Source organism: Notolepis coatsorum, assembly GCF_963971535.1.
Source record: "Notolepis coatsorum genome assembly, chromosome: 18".
In the NCBI taxonomy this organism is placed as follows: domain Eukaryota; kingdom Metazoa; phylum Chordata; class Actinopteri; order Aulopiformes; family Paralepididae; genus Notolepis; species Notolepis coatsorum.
The window spans coordinates 8,803,714-8,831,137 of NC_140182.1; the positions used below are offsets into that span (position 1 = coordinate 8,803,714).

General features: G+C 48.1%; 1 protein-coding gene across 1 annotated transcript in view; it reads right to left on the reverse strand.

The window, feature by feature from the left end:
* The window catches only part of phrf1 (PHD and ring finger domains 1), a 61,456-nt gene that overhangs the window by 7,305 nt on the left and 26,727 nt on the right, over positions 1-27,424 (reverse strand). The window contains exons 11-17 of the mRNA XM_084334502.1: positions 18,721-18,911; positions 16,471-16,590; positions 10,688-10,842; positions 9,053-9,642; positions 6,999-8,863; positions 2,533-5,384; positions 719-795 (exon numbers count right to left, since the gene is read on the reverse strand). Coding sequence (XP_084190628.1) covers positions 719-795; positions 2,533-5,384; positions 6,999-8,863; positions 9,053-9,642; positions 10,688-10,842; positions 16,471-16,590; positions 18,721-18,911 — 5,850 coding nt within the window. The remainder of the gene's footprint in view (positions 1-718; positions 796-2,532; positions 5,385-6,998; positions 8,864-9,052; positions 9,643-10,687; positions 10,843-16,470; positions 16,591-18,720; positions 18,912-27,424) is intronic.

Sequence of the window (27,424 nt, forward strand, 5' to 3'; positions counted from 1 at the left end):
GGAAGAAAAAACGCGGCTTATTATATTGTTATTATTATATATATAACAACGTGGTGTACAAGTTGTTTAGCGAGAGGATGGTGGTAATCGGCTTCAATAGAACTCGCCTTCGCTGATCTGGAGTCAGACAGAGCTCGCAGTCCACACACAGACACACACGCGTGTGCACACACGGGCTCGCAGCCACACACACATTTCCACTGTCCAATAGACGAGCGCCCTTTTCGACCGCGTGACATTGTTCAGATAGTTTGGTGCGCCTGACAGATTGCTATGTGAACGCAGGCGAACCAAATGAAGAATGCAACAATGTTGCAACTTCACCACCAGAACCGCACAGAGTCCACCAAAACTATATGTGAAAGCGACCTTAAAGAGAGTAGCGGTTTGAGTTCTTTATTATCTAAAGATGGTGAGTTAGAGTGTTGTGTTCCTTCACAGTTAAAGACAGTAGAGGTTGAGTACTTTATTATCTAAAGATGGTAAGTTAGAGTGTTGTGTTCATTCATAGTTAAAGACAGTAGAGGTTGAGTACTTTATTATCTAAAGATGGTAAGTTAGAGTGTTGTGTTCATTCATAGTTAAAGACAGTAGAGGTATCGTATCGTGACTCAAGTATCGTGATAGTATCGTATCGTGAGGCCTCTGGTGATTCCCACCCCTAGTTCACACTGCAGGCAACAGTGGCCCAAATCAGTGACACGTGTCTGAAGCCTACCTGACTGGAAGACTGGGATGAGGACGGGGGTCTGCGAGCTCCTTCCTGCCTCAGTTTCAGTTTATACATGGCCAGCTCTGAGGGAGAGAAGATGAGAGCCCATTCAAAACAACTTCAGCTGTCGTACATCTACCGTAATCAAAAGACTGTCAGGCATCAAGACAATTTATTACATGGCGTTTTAACATTCGCCGAAATGCTTGATTGTGATTGGTCAATAGCGCTCGTCAGAGGTCCGTTATTACTCGATAACGGACCTCTGCCGAGCAATAATGACCGCTGTGCGCAGCTGGACCAATCAAGCCCACTGACACACAGATCGCAGTCATGAAAGCTGCTCAGCGTATGCACAGCTGCACTCAGTCATCAGTGCAATCAGACCACAGATCTGCCGGCTGTCGGAACAGAACTGCGTCTGCATTTGATCTTGTCTCGTCGATGGTGTAAAATGAATTAGGTATATTGTTAGTAAGTTAGCCATGTAATAAGCGGGATAATGTATAGCCTATACTCTGTCATTGTCGCAAAATAATTGACCTTCACTATGTTTAAAACTGTTCTAAACTCCGTGTCGGTCAATTATTTTGCGACAATGACCTCGTAGCCATACATTATCCCTTACATATTAGATAGGAGTGCTGCGCTGGTCGTCAATTATACCAACAGGAATCTGGGACCAAAATCGTTGTTCAAGGGAAATAGCCATAGAAAAGGTCTTACGATTGAGCCAATCCACGATAGGAAATCGAGGCCACAAGACACTGATGCTAATATATAATATGCTAATAGGCCTATAGGGGCTAATGTTAATAGAAAGGACTGTACTGTCCACAAGGTTAATGACAGAACAATGCAGACTGATCGGGGGCTGAATCAGCTAGGGCTGTACCGAATAGTTCGAAGCTTCATTCATAACGTTGACATTCGAATTATAAAAAAAAAAATTGAGAAAATAAATTATTATTTTTATTTAAAATTATCTTTTTTATGCGTCTATTCATTCCGTTTAAACCAATGGGGTTTTTCTTCACAGTTGCAGATAAAGATTAGGCTACACTAGTATTATAGTATTATACTATTATGGTATATGACTAGTCATAAAAATGTAAATAAAACATTTATCATAAATGATGTAGCCTGTCTGCATCCGCTCGGCGCTCCATCAAGACACCATCACTTTCGTACCAACCGTGACCTTATTGGATTATTTATGTTGAGGAAACTGATGAGTTATATTCATTAAAGAAAGTTGATTTCATAAAAAATAAAATACTAATTTAATCAGATTAATTACTTTATTCAAATTGAGGATTTAGTTTGAGGATATAAAAAAATTTAATAATAATAATGTATGATTAAGTCATAAAATATGACGACAGACATTCAAAGCTTCATTCGAATACTTCAATAGAAGCTTCAAATGTAAAAATAAATAATACAAAATTACATTCGGTACAGCTCTAGAATCAGCAACACAGGCTATTTCAGAATAAAGACAATGGGTCTCATTCACCAACGGACTTAAGACAAAAGATCAGACAAAATTAGCTCTTAGCGCCACTTAAGACATTTTCGGGACGATTTTGGGATTGGACGGTTGCCCCAAGATGGTTGCCCTAAGAGAAATCTTATGGCAATGTTGGTGAATGAGACCCAATGTCGCTATGTGGTCATGAACGACGTTCGACGGGTCAATCACAAAACACGAGATACTATACCACGAGAGCCACGATACTCAGTCCATTATGTATTGATGTAATGGTACGGTGCGAACCAGAAGGAGCGCACAGCCCCCGTCTGCTGGTAATACTCACTACTTGCGGACTTCTCCGCTTGAGGCCCCTCAGGCTCCTGGATGTTCCACGTGACCCTCTTCACTGGGGTTTTGGTTTTGACTCCCGCCAGAACAGGGACCAGCTTCCCCTCGTTCTTCGCCTCCTCCTCCTCTTCTCCTCTCTCCCGCTTGACCACTGCGCCTCCTACCTCCGGCTTCTCCGTCTTCACGAAGTCCAGGTTGTCCAGCAGCATGTCCACGGTGAAGTCGTCGTCGTCTTCCGAATCGGAGTGCTGCTCGACCTCCTGCTTGACGGGAGCCGCCGTCGACGCTGCTGGGCAGAGGGGGGTCTCCTCCGGAGGGCCGTCTGCCGGCGGTCGAGCCGATGGATCTGGTCTGGAAATGGGTTCACTGGTCGTCACGGTTGAGATGACGTCAGGTGAACGGTGACGCAACTCTGGTGAACTGGGTTCAGATCTGATCTTCACAGCCTCTGATGACGATGACGACGACGATGATGATGATGACGATGATGACGATGAAGATGATGATGATGATGGTGATGGTGGTGAGAAGGCACCACAAGTCTCACTCTCCACAGCTTCTGATAATGGTGAGAAGGCTGCATGAGCCTCACTCTCCACAGCCTCTGATGATGGTGAGAAGGCTGCATACGTCTCACTCTCTACAGCCTCTGATGATGGTGAGAAGGCTGCATACGTCTCACTCTTTACAGCTTCTGATGGGGATGAGATGGCAGCGCAAGTCTCACTCTCCACAGCCTCTGATGAAGAGAAGGCAGCATGAGTCTCACTCTTCACAGCCTCTGATGGGGATGAGAAGGCTTCAGACGGCTCACTCTCCACAGCCTCTGATGGGGATGAGAAGGCTGCAGACGTCTCACTCTTCACAGCCTCTGATGGGGATGAGAAGGCTTCAGACGGCTCACTCTCCACAGCCTCTGGTGGGGATGAGAAGGCTGCAGACGTCTCACTCTTCACAGCCTCTGATGGGGATGAGAAGGCTTCAGACGGCTCACTCTCCACAGCCTCTGGTGGGGATGAGAAGGCTGCAGACGTCTCACTCTTCACAGCCTCTGATGGGGATGAGAAGGCTTCAGACGGCTCACTCTCCACAGCCTCTGGTGGGGATGAGAAGGCTGCAGACGTCTCACTCTTCACAGCCTCTGATGGGGATGAGAAGGCAGCGCAAGTCTCACTCTTCACAGCCTCTGGTGGGGATGAGAAGGCTGCAGACGTCTCACTCTTCACAGCCTCTGGTGGGGATGAGAAGGCTGCAGACGTCTCACTCTTCACAGCGTCTGGTAGTGATGAGAAGGCTGCAGCTTCTGGTAGTGATGAGAAGGCTGCAGACGTCTCACTCTCCACAGCCTCTGATGGTGATGAGAAGGCTGCAGACGTCTCACTCTTTACAGCCTCTGATGATGGTGATGAGAAGGCAGCGCAAGTCTTGCTCATCACAGCCTCTGATGATGGTGATGAGAAGGCAGCGCAAGTCTTGCTCATCACAGCCTCTGATGATGGTGATGAGAAGCCAGCGCAAGTTTTGCTCATCACAGCCTCTGATGATGGTGATGAGAAGACGGCACAGGTCTTGCTCATCACAGCCTCTGATGATGGTGATGAGAAGGCAGCGCAGGTCTTGCTCATCACAGCCTCTGATGATGGTGAAGAGAAGACGGCACAAGTCTCACTTTTGATGAGGGTCAGTTCTTTTTTAATCTCCTTCTCTTCATGCAAGTCCTTGACAACAGTAGGAGAAGGTGTTTCAATCTTTCCTTTCTTCACTGGCTTGGTACTTGGCAAGTCTTCGAACAAATCAAAAGTGGTGAATTTCTCTTTTTTGATTTTAATGGGTTTTGCCGACGAGGCCTGGCTGTCCGCCTTGAGGTCATGGTGGTTGCTTTCCTTTCTAACCTCGGAGACGGAGAGAGGTTTCATTCCTGAAGCGGAGGAAGGGATCTCAGGTTTCTTGTCTTTCGTAGCTCTCTCCTCTTTGAGGTCATGGTGGTTGCTTTCCTTTCTAACCTCGGAGACGGAGAGAGGTTTCATTCCTGAAGCGGAGGAAGGGATCTCAGGTTTCTTGTCTTTCGTGAGTCTCTCCTCTTTGAAGTCATGGTGGTTGCTTTCCTTTCTAACCTCGGAGACGGAGAGAGGTTTCATTCCTGAAGCGGAGGAGGGGATCTCAGGTTTCTTGTCTTTCGTGGGTCTCTCCTCTTTGAGGTCATGGTGGTTGCTTTCCTTTCTAACCTCGGAGACGGAGAGAGGTTTCATTCCTGAAGCGGAGGAAGGGATCTCAGGTTTCTTGTCTTTCGTGGGTCTCTCCTCTTTGAGGTCATGGTGGTTGCTTTCCTTTCTAACCTCGGAGACGGAGAGAGGTTTCATTCCTGAAGCGGAGGAAGGGATCTCAGGTTTCTTGTCTTTCGTGAGTCTCTCCTCTTTGAGGCTGCTTCGATGGAGATCTTTCTCTCTCTTCTTCTCTTTAATCTCCTTGGGCTCTTTGGAGGAGGAAGTAGCGGAGGACCCGGGTGCCTTCTGGGAACTCTTAGATGACCCCTCCTCTTTCTTCCTCTCTCTCGACCGTGATCTGGACCTGGGCCGTTTCTTGTCTTTGGATCTGGACTCAACCCTGACCTTTGAGCTGGAAGACGACGGCTGTGATCTTGTGTGATCTTTCCTCCTCTCCTTGGATCTGGACCTGGATCGTGACTTTGACCGCGAGTGACCTCGTTGCTTGTACTTGGACATCCGACGTCTGTCTCTGTCTCGGTCCCTGTCCCGGTCACTCCCCCTGCCGTCACTCCTCTCCGGGCTCCTTCGTGTGACTTTATTCCTCCTGGACCGCTCTCTGCTGCTGGAGCGCGACTCCGACCTAAACATTACAATCAGAAATGCAACGTGTGAAAGTAACTACAGCACTAGCAGTGATCGGGTATCGTTAGGATGTTACAGATATCCATACCACTATCGATACTGCTTATCGATACCAATACTCTTGACGACACTCACAAATTTTGTGGGGGGGGGGGGGGAGACACGTTGTGAAAATAATTAACAGTCACTTTATACAAAATATTTAACTCGTTTTATTGATAAAACAAATTGTTTGCCTAGAAAGGACTTGATGGGACAAATTGATATAGACTAGATTATAATAGATAAGAGTATGATTATAAAGTAGCCTACATAGTGTAAGAAATCGGTGTTTTTCAATGTACATTTGGTTTATAACTGATATATAGAGACGAGCTTTAAGAGGGTAATACCATTATCATCACGGGTTGAACGGTGGAGGAATAGCGGTCTAGTGGCTGGCAGTCAGCGTTAGCAGAGCAGAATGTTTGCATTCCATCAGAACATCAACAAGCTGATAAGAACGGCAGCAGGCACAGGAGCGAGATCCTAGGTTTGACATTAATGAAAACAGACGTTTTAATGTGTGTTAGAGGTTATTAGCAGTTGCTATGACAGCGCGTCACATGGCAACCAGGAGAGGGGCGAGGCCGTCGTTGCTATGACGAAGATCCTATAAATCTAGCAGTGTTTCCGGGTGTAGGCCAGACCAAGAACGACCAAAGAAACGAATCCCACAGGAGAGAAGAAACCATCAGAGACTCTCATCCCTCTCACCCTCGCCGGTGGGGGGAATGCCACATCATCATTAGCTTCGGCTAACGGAAGAAGGGTTCTGGCTAACGACAAGGCCTGAGCCACTATTGGACTGAACAGCAGAAGAGGCGATAGCAAGGACAATACAATCTAATAACATCTGAGCTGAGGCTTTTTGTTTATGTAATAAACAACGATCTTTCAAGAAAGGTATTCCACTGTCAAGGGTCGAATTCTTACGAAGGTGGTACATTATTATGGTTACGGTTACGGGATTGCATTAAAGGGGAATGACGAAGATTATACAGCCAGTATGAGGAGACGTCCAAGAAACAAACAAACAAACACAATGCAGAGTCAGTAGATGGAGAGATGACAACACAAGCCAAACAGACGAAGACGTGATACTGGCTGATTGATCAGAATCACTAGTCATTATCGCTACCTTTGATATATTTGTGAAAAAAAACAATATATATATAGGCTATTCTGTTTACATTTCTGACATTTAAAAATCGCTTATTACATAAAAACTATGATATTTCATCCCTATGCATTTTGTAATGTCCCCTTTGATTAGGCCTTCCTTTAATAGCTCCCTTCCAACATTGAAGAAGTACGTGAGTAAGAGGCAAGACATGGTATACTGGATTGATGATAAATATTTTCTGCTGTGGATTGTGTCGATTAATTTCGAAGACTTACATTTGAATTCTAGTTAAGGAAAAAACATATTGCTTGCATGATCTGGCTGGACTACATTTGTCAAAGTCGACTAGGAAGGATGTAGGGAAAAATGATCTACATTTTGATGAGCATATCACTTAGCAGCAAATGAGCCAATGGGACTATATTAAAAAGTAAACCGCAGATTTACCTTGATCGTCTCCTGTCTTTGGATCGTGAGCGTGAGTGTCTCCTCTTCTTGTGCAACCTCTCGGAGGAATCCGAGCTGTCGGAGCTGTCCGAGGAGGAGTGTGCCCTCCTCTTGTCTCTGGACCGTGACCGCCTGGACCTCTTGTCTCTGTCCTGGTCTCCTCCTCTCCCCCTGCCCCCCTTTCCCGAGCCTTGCTGGTCTCCCCTCCTCCTGCTAGCCTCCGGGCTACTGCTCGAGACAGAGCGACGGTCCTTAGATGACCCGCCTCCTTTGGAGGTCTTCTTATGGTGGCCTGAAGACTTCTCTGGGGACTTGGACTGGGACTTGGATTTGCGTGAACCGCCCCTAGGCTCAGATTTAACTGCCGTCCTCTGTTTCTTCTTGCAGGAGGTTGAAGGACCCGTGTCATGGAGGGAGGAGGCACTGTTGTTAGGAGTTTGGGTATTGTGCCCATTCTCCCCAGTCTTCCGTGGAGTCTTTACAGGCACTGGTACGAGGGGCGAGGTGGGTGTGCAGTCTGTCGTCACCGATTTAGAAATATTGTGAAAGCTGTGAGAGGAACCTTCGACAGCCTTGTTGTCAGGTAACGCTGGTTCTTTCTTAACCTTAATGTCAAATAACCCTGGTTCCTCTGTAACCGTAGAGGCAGCTGCACCTGGTTCCTTTCTAAACTTAGTGTCAGATGAACCTGGTTCTTCGGTAATCTCCATGTCAGCGGAAACGGGTTCTTCCGTAATCTCCATGTCAGCTGAAACGGGTTCTTCTGTAATCTCTCCGTCAGCGGAAACTGGTTCTTTCTTAATCTTGGTGTCAGCTAACGCTGGTTCTTTTTTCACCTTAGCTTTGGCTAACTCTGGTTCCTTTGCAACCTTAGCTTTGGCTAACTCTGGTTCCTTTGCAACCTTAGCTTTGGCTAACTCTGGTTCCTTTGCAACCTTAGCTTTGGCTAACTCTGGTTCCTTTGCATCCTTAGCTTTGGCTAACTCTGGTTCCTTTGCAACCTTAGCTTTGGCTAACTCTGGTTCCTTTGCAACCTTAGCTTTGGCTAACTCTGGTTCCTTTGCAACCTTAGCGGCAGCAAAAATTGGTTCCTTTGCAACCTTAGCGGCAGCAAAAATTGGTTCCTTTGCAACCTTAGCGGCAGCAGAAACTGGTTCCTTTGCAACCTTAGCGGCAGCAGAACGTGGTTCCTTCCTATCTGTGGTATGTTTCTCTGACCCTCGGTTCTCCTCCTGCATGATCGTACTTTCAACGCTCTCAACTTTCACTTTAACTAAACGCGCTGCCTTCCGCTCAGCCGCTGCATGCTGGGAGTTGCGGCCTGGAACCTGGCTTTCAGCTTCACTGTCCGAGCTGTTCGATCCGGTGGGATCAAACGGGTCGTATAAGGACGGGGGGCCCTCCTCCGTGTTGCCCGGCGGCAGCTTCTGCTTGTCCTGCCGCTTCCTCTTCGCCTCGTTCTCGGGCTCCGGCGCGCTTCGCCCGGCAAACGGGGACGGCACGTGGCTTATGCGCCGTGTGCGCCAAGTGCTGGAGTTGATACGGAAGCTCACCGTCGAAGAGGACGCCGCCGACGACGAGGACGAAAAGCACGAGCGGTTGGCCAGAGAGCCGGAGGTAGAGGAGGAGGAAGGAGAGGAGAAAGAGTTGGAGAAGGCTGATGAAGGACCTGCTCTGTCCGGCCTGTCGGTCCTGCCCTGCTGTTGGTCCACAGTATGCTGCCTTCCCTTGTTCCCGGCCAACCTGTTCATACCCGTTTCAGGGACGCCATTACTATTACTACTCCCACCCCGAGTACTAGGGTTGCTACCACCACCACCACCACTACTACTACCACCACTACCACCACTACTAACACCACCACTACCACCACTACTAACACCACCACTACCACCACTACTAACACCACCACTACTACCACCACCACCACCACTACTACCACCACCACCACTACTACTACCACCACCACTACTACCACCACTACTACCACCACCACCCCCACTACCACCACCACCAACACCCCCACTACTACCACTACCACCACCACCACCACTACCACCACCAACACCAACACCACTAACAGTGCCACTGTCTCTGGTGCACCCATTAAGGACAACACTGCTCTCCCGATTTACTTTTGGGATCCTAGGTAGCATGGCCACATCCACCCACACTGGCTTGACGGGGGGCTTCTTAGCCTGGGGCGGTGCGGTGTCCTTGCCGCTGGAGCGCAAGTCTAGGTTGGGGTGGTTGGATGAAGTGGCGGCGGCGGTCCCTTTGTGGGAGCCGTAGGCGGAACCAACTTCATTGGTCCCCCCCCGGTGGCTGAATCCGGAAGAAGGGCCGGGTCTGTGGGGGGGGATGGGGGGCTGCAGGCGCGGGTGACCCGGGACGGGCGGATGAGAGTGGGGAGCCGGGTGATTGGTCTGGGAGGGCGGAGGCGGCGGCGACGGGGACGGGGTGAAGGGGGAGGAGCCGTGGAAGGAAGACGGTCTGCCCAGCAGGGGGCTACGGGAGGATCCTGTGAAGTCTCCGTTGGTGAGGGGGGGGGACAGCGACACGCCCGTGCCGAGCTGAGCGACGGCGTCTCCGGAGATGCTGATGCTGCTTCTGGCTGGCATCAAGGAGGGCGTCAGATTCTTCACTGCAACACCAGACGTTACCAATAGATCCCATTAGATACATGGAGTAAAGACATGAGTTAATTAGTGGTTAGTTTGTATTAAAAGATTCATAATTTAATAATCGGGGGGCGATTATTTCAACACCATTACAATATGCTGTATATACCATATATATATATATTTATTCTTACCGTATATATATACATTATATATGTGGATATATATATATCCACATCTATCCGTCTGTACATACCTGCATATAATCCTTTTTACATATCTGTAGATACTATCTATTCATATCCATTACCTACTCTTACTAGTTACACTGTTGCCCAGTATGTCATACTACCATCTTTATACCTATTATCACTTTAACCCTTTCACTACCACACTAGTACAGAAGGTTAACCGAACACAGGACAATTCAAATCCGAAAACAGGAAAGGGTAAAAAAAAAAAACGCATTTCATAGGGCCCTAGGTTAACCCTTTGGTAGTGTGGTAGGTGAAAGGGTTAAATGTCGAAATGAGCCACTTTGTGTACAAGTTAATGATCACACTGACAACCCGCTGCTTTATTAACCCTTTCACTGCCACATTAATTAATTAATTACAAATCCTGTAATTAATTAGATTACTTTTTTTAATCGCCTGACAGCACTAAATATAATATAAGAAAGCGGTCTAGCTGAGTCAATGTTGATGGTTTTGTTGAACATTTGTATTTCACAGGAGAGAAACTGTATTCAAAGAAAGCTATTAAAATAGTCTTTGAATCCGAATATACTTTTTGTGTTGATTTTACATGAATTCCATGATTTTACTCAAGTAAATATCTGTTACAAGCTTCGGTCTTAAGTAGAAAAATGCGATTTTTTTTAATCTAGATTAATTACAGAAAATTGTGAGATTAATTAGTTAAATTTTTTTAATCTATTGACAGCACTAATTATTATGATTATAATAATAGAAATAATAATAATAATGAATACAAATAAAAAATCATCAGAATCCTGATTAATTGAGCTCTGAATGCCAATATAGCGAACAAGGTCTGAACCTGTACCTGGCTTAGTGGCCTTGAGTGTGCCGTCTCTGTTGATGACCACATCAGAGCTGTCCATCATCAGCATACTCTGTCCGAATAGGATGCTGCCCAGCAGGTCAGGAACAGGGGCCACCTCCACCGCGAGCGCAGGCTGGGGCGCTCCCATCCCCCTCCTGGAACACCACAGCAATAGGGAGGTGTAGTGGTTACTTCCTGGTCTATAGGGAGGTGTAGTGGTTACTTCCTGGTCTATAAGGAGGTGTAGTGGTTACTTCCTGGTCTATAGGGAGGTGTAGTGGTTACTTCCTGGTCTATAGGGAGGTGTAGTGGTTACTTCCTGGTCTATAGGGAGGTGTAGTGGTTACTTCCTGGTCTATAAGGAGGTGTAGTGGTTACTTCCTGGTCTATAGGGAGGTGTAGTGGTTACTTCCTGGTCTATAGGGAGGTGTAGTGGTTACTTCCTGGTCTATAGGGAGGTGTAGTGGTTACTTCCTGGTCTAAAGGGAGGTGTAGTGGTTACTTCCTGGTCTATAGGGAGGTGTAGTGGTTACTTCCTGGTCTATAGGGAGGTGTAGTGGTTACTTCCTGGTCTATAGGGCAGTGTAGTGGTTACTTCCTGGTCTATAGGGAGGTGTAGTGGTTACTTCCTGGTCTATAGGGAGGTGTAGTGGTTACTTCCTGGTCTATAGGGCAGTGTAGTGGTTACGTCATTGCCGTTTTTTTTTCTTTCCGTGTTCCATCCTTATTTACCCAGAGTGGGTTCTCCTGCTCCGTTTTCAGCAAAGCCCTGCTTCACATTCACACAGTTCCATTCACACCTGGGAGCTGCCCAGTACGACCACAGACTGTCACTGTTGACCACTAGGAGCTGCCCAGTACGACCACAGACTGTCACTGTTGATCCACCTGGGAGCTGCCCAGTACGACCACAGACTGTCACTGTTGATCCACCTGGGAGCTTCCCAGTACAACCAGTCTGACACTGTTGACCAATTGGAGCTGCCCAGTACAACCAGTCTGACACTGTTGACCAATTGGAGCTGCCCAGTACAACCACAGTCTGACACTGTTGACCACTAGGAGCTGCCCAGTACAACCACAGTCTGACACTGTTGACCACTAGGAGCTGCCCAGTACAACCACAGACTGTCACTGTTGATCCACTAGGAGCTGCCCAGTACAACCACAGACTGTCACTGTTGACCACTAGGAGCTGCCCAGTACAACCAGTCTGACACTGTTGACCAATTGGAGCTGCCCAGTACAACCACAGTCTGACACTGTTGATCCACTAGGAGCTGCCCAGTACAACCACAGTCTGACACTGTTGACCACTAGGAGCTGCCCAGTACAACCAGAGTCTGACACTGTTGACCACTAGGAGATGCCCAGTACAACCACAGTCTGACACTGTTGAACCACTAGGAGCTGCCCAGTACAACCACAGACTGTCACTGTTGACCACTAGGAGCTGCCCAGTACAACCACAGTCTGACACTGTTGACCCACTAGGAGATTGATTGATTGATTGATTGAAAAGTTTATTAACAGATTGCAGAATGGGTACAGTACAGTACATCTCAATACATACAATTGTTAAGGGGATGCAGACCAGAGAAAGACTTTCGTCTTGTTTCCACCAGGGTCCCCCATTTTCAATTCATCATAACATATATGACATACATGACATACAGATAGACAGTACTGCTACATCTATACATTTATGACATATCAGATTTGCAAATACAGTACTGTTTGTGATACAAAAGTGTCCAGAAAAGGAGTGTATATACATTTGGCGTAGAAACTGTACATTGGAGGAGGTTGGTGGGGTGGGGTTGGGTGGGTTGGGTGAGGGCTGTACATTGGAGGTGGGGGGGGGGGGGGTTGGGTAGGGGACACACACACATTTTACACTGTACATTGGAATATTGACAAAGCCTTACTTGGTCATTTACTGTACAACTAGGTTAGGACATTTGTAGGGGCCAGTTTCGAATTGCAGTCTCACGTAGGTGTTTTTTGAGAGTGTTTTTGAAGGTGGGTAGTGATTCACATTCCTTTACAGCTTTAGGCAGGGCGTTCCACATTGATGTGGCATAATTGCGAAACGTGTTTAGTCCCTTGTTTGAGCCGAATCTGGGTTTTACATGATTTGTGGAGCTCCCTCTGGTGTTGTGATCGTGGTATTCACTGACCTTTGGGAAGTATTTTGACATGTACATGGGTACCTTGGTCGCGTAGTGTATCTTGTAGACCAGGCCCATTGCAAGTTGCTGTACTCTGTCGTCTACTCTAAGCCATCCTAGGTTGTCAAAGTGGGCAGGGGTGAGGTGGGTTCTAGGAGTCAGGTCAAGTAGTAGTCTGACTAGCTTGTTTTGAGATGTTTGTAATTTGTTTTTTAGTGCCTTTGAGGTGCTTTGGTACCATGAGGTGCAAGCATAGTCGTAGTACCCTTGAATGAGTGCTCCTGCTAGAGTCTTCAGGGTATTCTTGTTTACCAGAGAGGAGATCCGGTACAAGAATCGCGTTCGTTGGTTGACTTTTTTTATTACATTGGATGCCATTTTGTCACAGGAAAGATTAGCCTCTAGGATGGAACCCAGGTAGGTAATTTCATCTTTCCTTGTGATAATATTGTCACCCACTGTAACCGAGAAGCCGTCGGTCTTGCTGAGTTTGTTATTTGAGCCGAAGAGAATGGACTCTGTTTTGCCCATGTGTAATGATAGTTTGTTGTCGGCGAGCCATATGCAGATTTTGCCTAGTTCCGAGCTGAGGGCTTTTTCAACCTGTAACTTGTTCTTGTCAGAGACCAGCAGGGCTGAGTCGTCCGCAAACAGGAACAAGTTGCAGTCACAAGCTGACGACATGTCATTTGCATAAATTAGGAATAGTAGCGGTCCTAGTATGCTTCCTTGTGGAACACCACAGCTCACTGTGAGGGGGGGGGATAGGGTACCTGTATGCTGTAAGCTGCCCAGTACAACCAGGCTGACACTGTTGACCACTAGGAGCTGCCCAGTACAACCACAGTCTGACCAGGGTTTCCGTTAGAAAAAATTGTTGCCGGTCTCCGTGACCTGCAAGATTTCAATCTACCGGACAAATGAGATTAATTCCGGTCATAGTTTATTGAGCTTTAAAACAATTGAATAAAGAATGTCATCCTCAAGGCATGTAGATTTATAATATTATTACTTAAAACAATAGGCTACTTTTGCGTATAGTCATTAATATATTCCAAATAAAATAAGTCCCTCGATACTCCGTGCTGCTGCTGACTTGAAATAAAATAGACCGCGTATGTGGGCAGTCGGTCCGACACTAAACAGCAGTCTGTTATAATCACATTTTTATGAGCTAACGAATTCCGTTATATTGGACATTTGTATTAATTATATCAAGCGAAGAACTGAGAAATTTTGCAGAGAGACTGCAACATTATCGTGGGTTTGCGTGATGTATATCTCCACCTCCGAGTCCCAACGACTTGGTGCTGGTCATAATGTCCGGTGAAAACAACTCCCTCCAAGCACAACTTGACCACCCGAACCGTACCAAAACAGGCCAAAATTAAATAGCCCATGCGACGAACGATTCATTACATTCGTTTCATCGTTGCTCCACCAAGCAGCCGGTCCAACAATGAAAGCTGTTATCAGCGCGAGCCGGTCGCAGTTAGTTTGCAAGAAGCATCCAGCTGCAGACCCGCAGAGCAGCTTTCCAGGTCTGGGGACCGCACTGTGCCAGCAAAGCTGGTGGGTTCTGTGGGTCTGCAGCTGCATACCTTCCGCAAATCCAGCAGCAAGCTCTCGCTGAGCGAAGCAACGACAACAAACGCAATGATTGTTTCGTTCATCGCATAGGCCACCCAACTCCAGCCCATCCAAATACAATTCAAATAATCAAACTGTGCCCAGAGGGAACTATTTTCACCGGACACTATGACCGGAGAGATTAAATATGTCGGACTTCAACAGATTTTGCCGGTCAAAAACCGGTAATTACCGGCTAACGGAAACGCTGAGTCTGACACTGTTGACCACTAGGAGATGCCCAGTACAACCACAGTCTGACACTGTTGACCACTAGGAGATGCCCAGTACAACCACAGTCTGACACTGTTGACCCACTAGGAGCTGCCCAGTACAACCACAGTCTGACACTGTTGACCACTAGGAGCTGCCCAGTACAACCACAGTCTGACACTGTTGACCCACTAGGAGCTGCCCAGTACAACCAGTCTGACACTGTTGACCAATTGGAGCTGCCCAGTACAACCACAGTCTGACACTGTTGATCCACTAGGAGCTGCCCAGTACAACCACAGTCTGACACTGTTGACCACTAGGAGCTGCCCAGTACAACCAGAGTCTGACACTGTTGACCACTAGGAGATGCCCAGTACAACCACAGTCTGACACTGTTGAACCACTAGGAGCTGCCCAGTACAACCACAGACTGTCACTGTTGACCACTAGGAGCTGCCCAGTACAACCACAGTCTGACACTGTTGACCCACTAGGAGCTGCCCAGTACAACCACAGTCTGACACTGTTGACCACTAGGAGATGCCCAGTACAACCACAGTCTGACACTGTTGACCCACTAGGAGCTGCCCAGTACAACCACAGTCTGACACTGTTGACCACTAGGAGCTGCCCAGTACAACCACAGTCTGACACTGTTGACCCACTAGGAGCTGCCCAGTACAACCAGTCTGACACTGTTGACCAATTGGAGCTGCCCAGTACAACCACAGTCTGACACTGTTGATCCACTAGGAGCTGCCCAGTACAACCACAGTCTGACACTGTTGACCACTAGGAGCTGCCCAGTACAACCAGAGTCTGACACTGTTGACCACTAGGAGATGCCCAGTACAACCACAGTCTGACACTGTTGAACCACTAGGAGCTGCCCAGTACAACCACAGACTGTCACTGTTGACCACTAGGAGCTGCCCAGTACAACCACAGTCTGACACTGTTGACCCACTAGGAGCTGCCCAGTACAACCAGTCTGACACTGTTGACCACTAGGAGCTGCCCAGTACAACCACAGTCTGACACTGTTGCCCACTAGGAGCTGCCCAGTACAACCACAGTCTGACACTGTTGACCACTAGGAGATGCCCAGTACAACCACAGTCTGACACTGTTGACCACTAGGAGATGCCCAGTACAACCACAGTCTGACACTGTTGACCCACTAGGAGCTGCCCAGTACAACCACAGTCTGACACTGTTGACCACTAGGAGCTGCCCAGTACAACCACAGTCTGACACTGTTGACCCACTAGGAGCTGCCCAGTACAACCACAGTCTGACACTGTTGACCACTAGGAGTGGTCAAAAAGTGGAAAGAAAAACTGCATGGAACTAACATCTGAAAACATCTTATGGTTCCAAAGCGCCCAATTACATTTAAATATCTTAAGGACCCCATTGTAATTGGGCCCGGCTTACTAGGGATGGGTACCTTTCACATTTGAACCGATACCGGTACCCAACGGTATCGTGGTTAGTGGTTAGTTAAAGGTTACCTGGAGAGGCCTGCAGTGACGTGGTTAGTTAAAGGTTACCTGGTGAGGTGACGTGGTTAGTTAAAGGTTACCTGGAGAGGCATGCAGTGACGTGGTTAGTTAAAGGTTACCTGGTGAGGTGACGTGGTTAGTTAAAGGTTACCTGGAGAGGCCTGCAGTGACGTGGTTAGTTAAAGGTTACCTGGAGAGGTGACGTGGTTAGTTAAAAGGTTACCTGGAGAGGCCTGCAGTGACGTGGTTAGTTAAAGGTTACCTGGAGAGGCCTGCAGTGACCGGTCGAGCCACGGGCTGGTGAGAGCGCATGGCGGAGCGGGAGATGCCTCGTCTCTTGACCTCCAGCAGCGACGTGACGCGGGTCTGCTGCTCATTCTCACTGGTCAAGAAGAAGGAAACAACGGTCATAACAGCACTAGTTAGGGGTGTAACGGTACACAAACACCACGGTACGCTACGCACCTCGGCTTTGAAGTCAAGGTTCGGTACGGGTTTTCGGTACAGTGGGGGAAAGTTTGGCTTTCCATGTTCCACTCAGGGGTGATGTAGTGTGCAGTAACTAATTGTACTTGTAGGGCTGTCAACAAATATTCTATATTGAAATGAATAATCGACTTGTAAATAAAAAAAATATAAATAATTATTATATTAGATTGTGAAAAAAACAGCCCCCGGTGGGCGGTCGTTATTGGTTAACATACCATTGTATTCATTCGGTACACTACCCAGGTTCGGTTCGATACGGATACGTGTACCTTTACACCCCTAGTACTAGTGGGACGTGGAAATGTATTCATCTGTTCATCTTGTACCAGTGTGATCACATGGTAAATGTCTGCTTTTTTATCTAGCGCTTTTATCCAAATCGCTTTACAATTTTGTTCCTCACATTTTACCCGTTCACTCACACATTCAACACAGCGACGGTGGAGGCGACCACGTAAAGTGCCAACCTGCTCATCGGGAGCAATTAGGGGTCAAGTGTCTTGCTCAAGGATACATCGACACGCTGCCCGAGAAGGAGCGGGAATCGAACCGGGAACCTCCGGATTTGCCAGACGACTGCTCTACCTCCCACTGAGCCACTGTCGCCTCACATCACGGATGTTTTAATATTGTTGTCTAAATCAACAATACAAAGCAAATTATTGTATCATTTCTCACTAAATGTTTTTGAAATATTTGAAAATGTCAAATGAAAAAACACATTTCCTATTACTAATGACCTATCCTCTGAATGTGTTTCTAAATCTTGTACCTGTCCTCAAAGGTTCTGAATGTGTTTTCTTGTACCTGTCCTAAAAGGTTATGAATGTGTTTGTAAATCTTGTACCTCTCCTCAAAGGTTATGAATGTGTTTTCTTGTACCTGTCCTCAAAGATTATGAATGTGTTTTCTTGTACCTGTCCTCAAAGATTATGAATGTGTTTTCTTGTACCTCTCCTCAAAGATTATGATTATGAATGTGTTTTCTTGTACCTCTCCTCAAAGGTTATGAATGTGTTTTCTTGTACCTCTCCTCAAAGGTTATGAATGTGTTTTCTTGTACCTCTCCTCAAAGATTATGATTATGAATGTGTTTTCTTGTACCTCTCCTCAAAGGTTATGAATGTGTTTTCTTGTACCGCTCCTCAAAGGTTATGAATGTGTTTTCTTGTACCTCTCCTCAAAGATTATGAATGTGTTTTCTTGTACCTCTCCTCAAAGATTATGATTATGAATGTGTTTTCTTGTACCTCTCCTCAAAGGTTATGAATGTGTTTTCTTGTACCGCTCCTCAAAGGTTATGAATGTGTTTTCTTGTACCTCTCCTCAAAGGTTATGAATGTGTTTTCTTGTACCTCTCCTCAAAGGTTATGAATGTGTTTTCTTGTACCTATCCTCAAAGGTTATGAATGTGTTTTCTTGCACCTCTCCTCAAAGGTTATGAATGTGTTTTCTTGTACCTCTCCTCAAAGGTTATGAATGTGTTTTCTTGTACCTCTCCTCAAAGGTTATGAATGTGTTTTCTTGTACCTATCCTCAAAGGTTATGAATGTGTTTTCTTGTACCTATCCTCAAAGGTTATTAATGTGTTTTCTTGTACCTATCCTTAAAGGTTATGAATAGGGATGTCCGATATTATCGGCCTACCGATATTGGCATTCAAATGTAATATCGGAAATGATCAGTATCGGTTTTCAAATTATTATTATTATATTTTCTTTTTAAACATTTATTTAACCTTTATTTACCCAGGCAAGCAAGTAAAAACAAATTATTATTTAATTTATTGTCAAAAGTATGCATAATGTTGTGTTAATTCCACGACAAGAGATATGTAATGTTAATTACCTGAAATGATTCCATTATTTTGGGGGGGAAACCCTGCATATATCGGTATCGGTCGATATCGGTATTGGAAATTAAGAGTTGGACAATATCGGTAAAAAGCCAATATCGAACATCCCTAGTTATGAATGCGTTTCTTGTACCTCTCCTCAAAAGGTTATGAATGCGTTTCTTGTACCTCTCATAGTCGTCCAGATCATACGGGTCTCCATAGACGGAGAAGGAGGCAGCTCCTATATCGGCACGCATGCTGCCCAGGGAGTTCTCTGACGGCCGGCACACCGTGGGGAGAGAGGAGCCTCTCTTGGGCTTGGCGATCCCAAGGCTATGGGCGATACGGCCACGAGATGTCGCCTGCTTCTTTACCACCTGCAGGAACAAGAGACACGGTAGAACGACTAGAATGAGAGGCAGACACAGTAGAAGGACTAGAATAAGAAGGCAGACAGTAGTAAGACTAGAATGAGAAGGCAGACACAGTAGTAATAACAGTAGCGTGTACAGGCAAGAAACGGCAACATTTATAGTAGAATTGACGTATAAGGCTATTACTCAGCCCTTCGGGAATTACCCCAGACCACGCTATAACCACTTATATTCACCGCGGTATAATACAGGAACGAATGGATGGAAAAATGTATTCTTTTTCACATATTGAACGATAGATATAGGTGATGTCAAATGGGCCATAGTATTGTATCCATAGCTATAATATAGAACATAGTTATTGTAACTGAGGGGTACAATTCCCTGACTGTATTGATAAGTATGGTATCATTAAACCACTACCGCTTTATGTACTTTAATTACTGGCCATACAGTACACGATATATGAATATGATGAACACTTCCCACAATGAAATCGGTTCCACACAAAGGTATAATCAAGTATTTAATGGAGCAAAAGGTACATAATATACTTTACATTATTCTTTGAATGCACTTGTAAGGCAAAGGAATGTGCGTAGGCAAATCAACAATGAATGTCCATTCTCTGGTTACGCAGGAGGTAATTATACAACCTGAATCTTAGGGAATTATATCTATGGTACACTAGTAATATAGCGGGAGATACTGGAAGGGTCCCCCTGGTTGTAAGCCAGCAGGGGTAGAAGATCTGTCGGTAGTAGAGAGTCTGGTCAACGATGACTAAGGAGACTCCAGGTACAGGAGCCGGTGCAATAGCCTCTTGATCCACAGACGAATACAGCTGTTCTCCGTAGACTGTAGCTCCACAGTGAAGAAAGCTAGTCGGCCTCAGGCTCTCTGAGGCGCCGACTCGACTTGACTCCTCGCGGGGTAAATCCAACACGTGCAGGCGTCGGCGATTATCCGCTCCATAAATCACAGGACCAAAGCAAATATATTCCAGCCGCAAAGGGCTATGTAGTCGTCGGGTAGATTAATCCAGTGTACATGTCCATACGGTTCTCGTCTAGGTCTCCTCGGGTGAAAGCGCCATGTGGTCAGCCCAGCCTGGATAAGAACTCTAGCTAATACGAGGAAGCGTTGGAGATGCTGGTCACTGTAGAACTTTAACCGCACAATACACTATACACAAATAGACTATTATTGACTTAATAGAAATATGTCGCACTCGACGGTATAGCGCCAAACTCTGACAATTCAGTTATTAATTCGCACGCGGTCTCAATGCTCTATTCTGGGGCCAAACAGGCCATACTTCACCGCACGTTGTATCGTGGGTGAGGCTTCAACTTATTGGTAACTCTTGACTTCTGACTAAGTGCTTCTGTATTCACCTGCGCCGTATTTATATGCACGGTGAACAAACTAGTGCCAATCTCATTTCTGTCGCGTATCCCTGGGCAAGGCCGGGCATGTCCAGACATGTCTTGACGGTGACTTTGAACCTGACTCCGGAGGCCGGTCCCTGGCGCCGGTGGACCGCTGTCCAATAGGAGAATGAAATATTATGGTCTGTAGTAGGCTAAAGGGATATTCCGTGTATATGTACAAGGAATATACAAGGGATATCAAACGATATACAAATACTATGCAATATATATCAATAAATAAATATATATATTCGGTTTAATCTGATCCTTTGTAACAGCCGCGCCCTAATTAGTCCCACCTAATTAGCTAAGCAGAGACAGATTAACTGCACTGTCCACTACTCAATGTCTGTTGTGAGGGGTCGGTCAGTTCACAAAGTCATGGGGTCATGGTCGTCATCGATAGTACCGGGGAGCCTTGGCAGTTCTATTAGCCTCGCCACGGGTCGGGTGTAGATCCGCCCTTGGACGAGCACTTCGGCTGCTCGGACCTTTCCGTCGGCACCGGTGATCACTTTGCTTACGCGGCCAGCCGGCCACATAGCTCGGGGTAGTGACTGGTCGATAATCATGACGACTGTTCCTTCTGTCAAATTGTCTCTCTCTTTCACCCATTTCTGGCGGGTCTGTAGAGACGGTAGATAGTGGAGTAGGAAGCTGTTCCAAAACTTGTCAGCCAATACTTGACTGTACCTCCACATTCTTCGGCCGTTCGCTTCTTCAGGCCTGTACATTGTCTGTGGTAGCGCGGGGTCCAGCCGCCCCATCAAGAGTGTGTTGGGGGTGACTGGGTCGACATCTGCTACATCACTTGAGACGTAACCGAGGGGCTTTGAGTTCAATACTCCCTCGATCTCCGTGAGGACTGTCATTAGGACTTCTTCCGCCACGGTCTGGGCCCCAAGCACGGCGTACAGGGCTGTCTTTATTGAACGTACTTCTCGTTCCCAAGTTCCACCGAAGTGAGGTGCGTTCGGGGGATTAAACTGGAAGTCAATCTGGGATGGAGCGAGGTGGGTCTTAAGTTCTGGGCCCATAGCTTGGAAGCTCTCTCTCAGCTCTCTTTCTCCGCCTTTGAAGTTTGTCCCGTGATCAGACAATAATATAGACGGTTTACCTTTCCGCGATGTGAATCTTCGGAAGGCCATAAGGAATGAGTCTGTGCTCATGGTTGGAAGGAGTTCTATATGCATCGCTCGGGTGGTCATGCATTTGAATACAATACCCCACCGCTTCTCGGTTCCTCTTCCTTTCTTTATATACAGCGGACCGAAACAGTCCATACCGGTGGAGTGAAAAGGCTTGTCGCCGAGTCGGAGGCGACAGGGAGGTAGGTCAGCCATCCGGGGTATACTGGGCTGCGCTCGCCACTTACGACAGTCTAGACAGGTTCGCTGGAAGCGCCGCACTGCTTCTCTCCCTTGCAGTATCCAATAACGACGTCTGATCTCCGCGAAGACTCTCTCTGCCCCGGCGTGATGCACATCCTCGTCGTATTTCTTTATGATCAGCTCTGTGACCTTGTGTCGGCTGTTTAAGACTATCGGGTACTTGACGTCATCCGGTAAGTCTGGAGCTCTCCGCAGACGACCACCCACTCTGATGAGACCATGGGCGTCGCTCTCGGGGGCTAGGTGGAGCAGTCTGCTGTCTGATGGGACGGGCTTTGCTCCCTGTAGACAGTCTAGCTCATCGGGGAACGAGTCTCTCTGGGCTCGTTGTAGTAGAAGAAGTTCTGCTTCTTCGTAGTCAGCTGCAGTAATGTCAGTAGTGAGCTGAACCTCTGGGTGGTGCCACAGGAATGTCTTTAGCTGCGCACTCTCTAGGGTGAGGCAATCGTCTATGTCAGGGTCTGTGGAGACGAGTGTGTTCAATCCACAGAACATAGATTTCTTGTTTTCTGCCTCCTCTTTACTCGCTTCCCGTGGGGTGGGTGTAGGCCACTCTTCTTCCGGGAGCTTGAGGAACTCTGGCCCGTCACTGTATAGGTTGTGACGGGTGAGGTCATCCAGGGACATTCCCCGGGTGATGACGTCAGCTGGGTTGTGTTTTGTGTCCACATACCTCCAGCTTGCTACTTCTGTTAAATCTTGAATCTCTGTGACTCTGACTCCCACGAAGACCTTGTATCTGCACGAATCAGACCGGATCCATGTGAGTACTGTCGTGGAGTCTGACCACAAGATTGTTCTTTGCACCGGAATGGTGAGTTCACGTTGGATTAACGTGGCGAGTTGCGCTCCTGCTAGGGCTGCGCAGAGCTCTAGACGCGGGATAGATTGTTGCTTTCGTGGGGCTATTCTTGAGCGGGCCAGGATGAAAGCAGTATGTATTTCTCCTCCCTCCTCTCGGGCACGCAAGTAGGCCACCGAACCGTAGGCTACTTCGGAGGCGTCGCTGAAGACGTGCAGGTCCATCTGGCACGTCTCCGGCCTCACTGTGGGTGGGAAGTAGCTGCGGCGTATGTTGACACCTGGGAGTGAGCTGAGTTCCGTCTCCCACTCTCTCCATGTGGATGCAAGGTGTTCGGGTATGGGGTCGTCCCAGCCCTGGTCCTTGTCCCATAACGCTCTTACAATCATCTTTGCCCTGGTGGTGTAAGGTAGAATACATCCCAACGGGTCATATTGTCTGGCGAGTGTTCTGTATACACTCCGTCTGGTGGTCGGTAGTGCAGTCGACCTTCCCTGCTCCTTGGTCAGGGGTGTGTGTTTATAATGGAGCGAGTCTGTTTTGAAGCACCAGACTAGTCCTAATGTCATTTCTTGGGCTTCTCCTGGGATGGTCGCCATCCAGGTCTCGCTGCTTGCTGCCTTGTCCTCGGGGGAGAGGCTGCGCAATACTTGCGGGTCGCTGCTGGCCCACTGCCTGAGATCAAAGCCGCCTTTGATCAGGGAGGCGCGGAGCTTGAGTAGAAGGGCCTCGGCTTCTTCTGGCGTCGAGACGCTTTGCAGACAGTTGTCCACGTAGAAACTATTTCCTACACTTTATCGGACCTCTTCATCAGCTGCTGGGTCCTCTGCGACGTGTTTTTGCAGTGCAAACGTAGCACAGCATGGGCTGCATGTGGTTCCGAAAGGGAGGACTTCCCATTGATAGATGGCTGGTTGCTCATCCCCGATCCTCTCTCTCCATAGGAACCGCAGCAGGGGCTTGTCCTCCTCCACTAGTCTCACCTGCAGGAACATCCCTTTGATGTCGCCGCTGATGGCCACCTTGTCCTGGCGGAAACGTAGTAACACGCCTAGTAGGGAGGGGCCGAGTGTTGGGCCGGGCAAGAGCTCTTTATTCAGATTTTGTGATCCGATCTGGTAGCTGCAGTTGAACACAATACGATCCTTGCCGTTGTGGTGGACTTTGTGGTGCGGCACGTACCATGATTCGGTCGTCTGATCGGCCTCTTTAATGTCAATTTTCTTTATGTGTCCCGCTGTGATTAGCTTGTTAATCTCAGCGCGGTACACAGTCTCCTGAGCGGGGTCTCTGGCTAGGCGCCGCTCTGTGTTCAATAGATACCACTCCGTCGCTTCTTTTGGGGCGTGGAAGGTAGGCATACCCTCTCGCCTCAAGAGTGGAGTTGCGTATCTCATCACTCCGTTGACTTTGACTCTCTTTGTCCCTTGCTCGAGGAGGGCTATAGCGTAAATGTCTTCCTTGGAACGAATGTCTTTCTTTTCGTTCTTAAAGGGCATTGTCTCTAGTGTCCATAGCCTCTCGACATGCTGTAGGAGGGTGGTGTCTTCTTCTGTCACTCTGGAGTGGAGGCAGTTAGTGGCTGCTGTTCGGTTAAGAGACTTAGCGAGGGGGCCTTGTAATGTCCATCCTAGGCGGGTCTCGACTGCTGCAGGACAGCCTCTGGGCCCTGTGTGGACCCGGTCTATCGGGACTATGAGGTCTGCATGGTCGGAGCCTATCAGCAGGGTCGGGGTGGCACCGTCTATGAGCGGGATAGGTAGTTGACGCAGGTGCACATATTTATCCATCAGCTTGGCGATGGGGTAGGTGTACTGCGACAGGCCTATTTCTTGGCTGGTGAAAGCATTAGTAATCCTATACCGTCTCTCTGGCTGCCCGCTTGCTGCGATAGTGAAGGAGACATTCTCGCCCTTTATCGTCTTTAGATCTCTTCTTATTGTCCGAATCGTCATCTGGTTTTCGCTCCCCCGCAGCCCCAGCTGGGCCGCAGCGGACGCGAGAAGGGTCTTCTCTGACCCGTCGTCAAGGACGGCGTAAGTGTCCATGACCTTGTCTTGGTAACTCAGTGTTACGCGGACCACCTTTAAGAGCACCCGGGCGCCCCCGCTGCTGGCGGGGTCAATGTACATAACACTTGCCTTTGTGCTGCTTGAGGGTGCAGGCTTTCTTCTGTTACTGTCGTGTAGGACATCTAGGTGGGCTCCGTCACACCGACTACACCTCTTCTTTAAGCGGCAATCGGCTGCCATGTGACTGCGCGCACATCGGTAACAGCGTCGGTTGGACTTTATCCATTGACTCACCTCGTCGGCGGTCATCTTCTTGAACGTGTCACATTGTGACAACCAGTGTTCCTTTTCGCAGTACGGGCACACCATCTTCCACTTCTCTTTCATCGAGGGGGTACTGTGGTTCTTGCTGCTCGGTACTGATTCTGATTGGTGCATGACGGTCACCAATCTTCGGCCATCGTTTGCTCTCCTAGGTCCCTCTCTGGAGCTTGGGGTGCTCCGCATGAACGTATCCAACCGTAGGCTGTTGACTTCTCTCGCCAGGAAGTCGGCTAGGTCTAGGAGGGATGGCTCGGGACCGTTAGGATCACGGTGGTCTCTTTGCCGCCTGAAGCGCTCTTGTCGGGCGGGCGGAAGCTTCTCTAAAATCCTCTCGACATTAGAGTTTGCGTACAGTTCGTGCATACCCTTTTCTCTTTGCGCCCCCAGCATCCCTACCAGGGATTGTACCTTGATAGACAGGTCATCTAGTGAGCGATTGTCTGTGGCTGGGGGTAGGCGGTCAATATGCCTTATCTCTTGTATTACGTAGTCCCATATGCGTCCATATCTTTGGTCGAGTGCTGCTAGAGCCGCTGTGTATGGGGTAGTAGAGGTGGCATAGGCCAGCGCTATATTGTGCGCTCGGGGCACCTTGAGGTGCTTCAGTAGGATAGCATACTTGTACGGTTCATCAGCTACATCGGACATCATTGTCTCTAAGCACATTCGTAGCTCCGTGTACTGTGCTCTGTTCTTGTGGGTGAAGTCCGGAAACGTCGGTGTGCCAATGTATGATGCCATGGATGGCTGGCACATCGGTGAGCGTTGGAAGAGAGGCCTCCTAGGCGAGTCTCCTCTTACGCCTCTTGGTGAGCTGGTACCTGCTGGGTACCATGGCCCGCATATCCAGGTGCTATTCCTCGGGGCTGGTCGTGCGTCAAGCTCACCCGTGAATTGAGTCGGGGGTCTGTAGCGCAGAGCCGCGGGGGTAGAGCCTGGGCTGTACTGGACCTCCTGGTCCTGTGGAGTACTGTGCTGCTGTCGGGTTGACTCTCCTACTCTCCCTCTTCTTCTTCCTCTGGCAGGTCCTCTAGATCCTGTAGTCGTCTATTTAGCCTCTCCGCGGTGTAGACCGTTTCTTCCTTGTAGCTGGGTCTCGCGTGGACCGTCGGGGAAGGAGTTCGGAGGGGGGTATAGGCTCTCTCTGGTGGTCGGGCTCAGGGTCGCTTGATCGGGTAGGGGAGGGTGCCCTTGACCCTTGTCTTGACGAGGCCCTGGAACCCCGTGCGGAGGGAGGGGGTGTTGCCCTGGCGATCAGCTGCTCCATTATCTGCGCTTGTAATCGGTCGCGCTCGGCTTCGCGCTTGGTGAGAGCGAGGTCGCGCTCCGCTTCTCTTTGGGCACCGGCAGCGGCGCGCTGGGCTTCGGCGGCGGCGCGCTCTGCTTCTGCCCGGTCTCTTACCATATTCTCTTCCGCCTGAAGGCGTCTAATCTCTAGACGTGTACGATCTTCGTCGCTCCGTTGCTGCGCTTGAAGGCGTTCTCTTTCCATGGAAGAATGTTCGCGCTCACTAAGCGTCTGTGCTTGGAGTCGATCGCGCTCTGTTGAGGCTGCTAGGCTGGCGAGGAATGCCTGTGCCAGCATCTTGTCCGCCTCGCTGGGGGAAGACGCTGGTTGAGGTGATCCGCTCCTGGCAGTACTCGTTGGAGATCTGTTCTCCTGTGGCGAGTCCTGGAGATCCATCTCCGGGGTGCTCTCCTCTTCTTGTAGCGGGTAGAGTTCCATCCCTGGAGAGCTGTCTTTATCCTGGAGCTCTCCGGGGACTACTTCTTCGGTCTTGGCGGGGGGTAAAGTCGTGTCAGGTCCCTCCTGGTCCCTACCGTGAGCTTGGTCAGTTACGTTAGAACCCACTAGGGCCTCTATTGGCGGGGTAGCCTGGGCGGACATAATTTTACTATCTACTTTTTCCGCGTTTACCGTCTGTAGAAGGCTAGGTAGTATATTGGCAACGTAATCCTCTAAGTACTGAGGTGTCTGCCGTCTACGCTGCGGGCGATCTACTTTAGGAGAACCGTTTTGTGGAGTGTTCATCATAGGCCATGTCAATATTAATACCACTATATTAATATTACACTAGTTACCCTCCGGCTCGAAGGACCAATTGTAACTGAGGGGTACAATTCCCTGACTGTATTGATAAGTATGGTATCATTAAACCACTACCGCTTTATGTACTTTAATTACTGGCCATACAGTACACGATATATGAATATGATGAACACTTCCCACAATGAAATCGGTTCCACACAAAGGTATAATCAAGTATTTAATGGAGCAAAAGGTACATAATATACTTTACATTATTCTTTGAATGCACTTGTAAGGCAAAGGAATGTGCGTAGGCAAATCAACAATGAATGTCTTGACGGTGACTTTGAACCTGACTCCGGAGGCCGGTCCCTGGCGCCGGTGGACCGCTGTCCAATAGGAGAATGAAATATTATGGTCTGTAGTAGGCTAAAGGGATATTCCGTGTATATGTACAAGGAATATACAAGGGATATCAAACGATATACAAATACTATGCAATATATATCAATAAATAAATATATA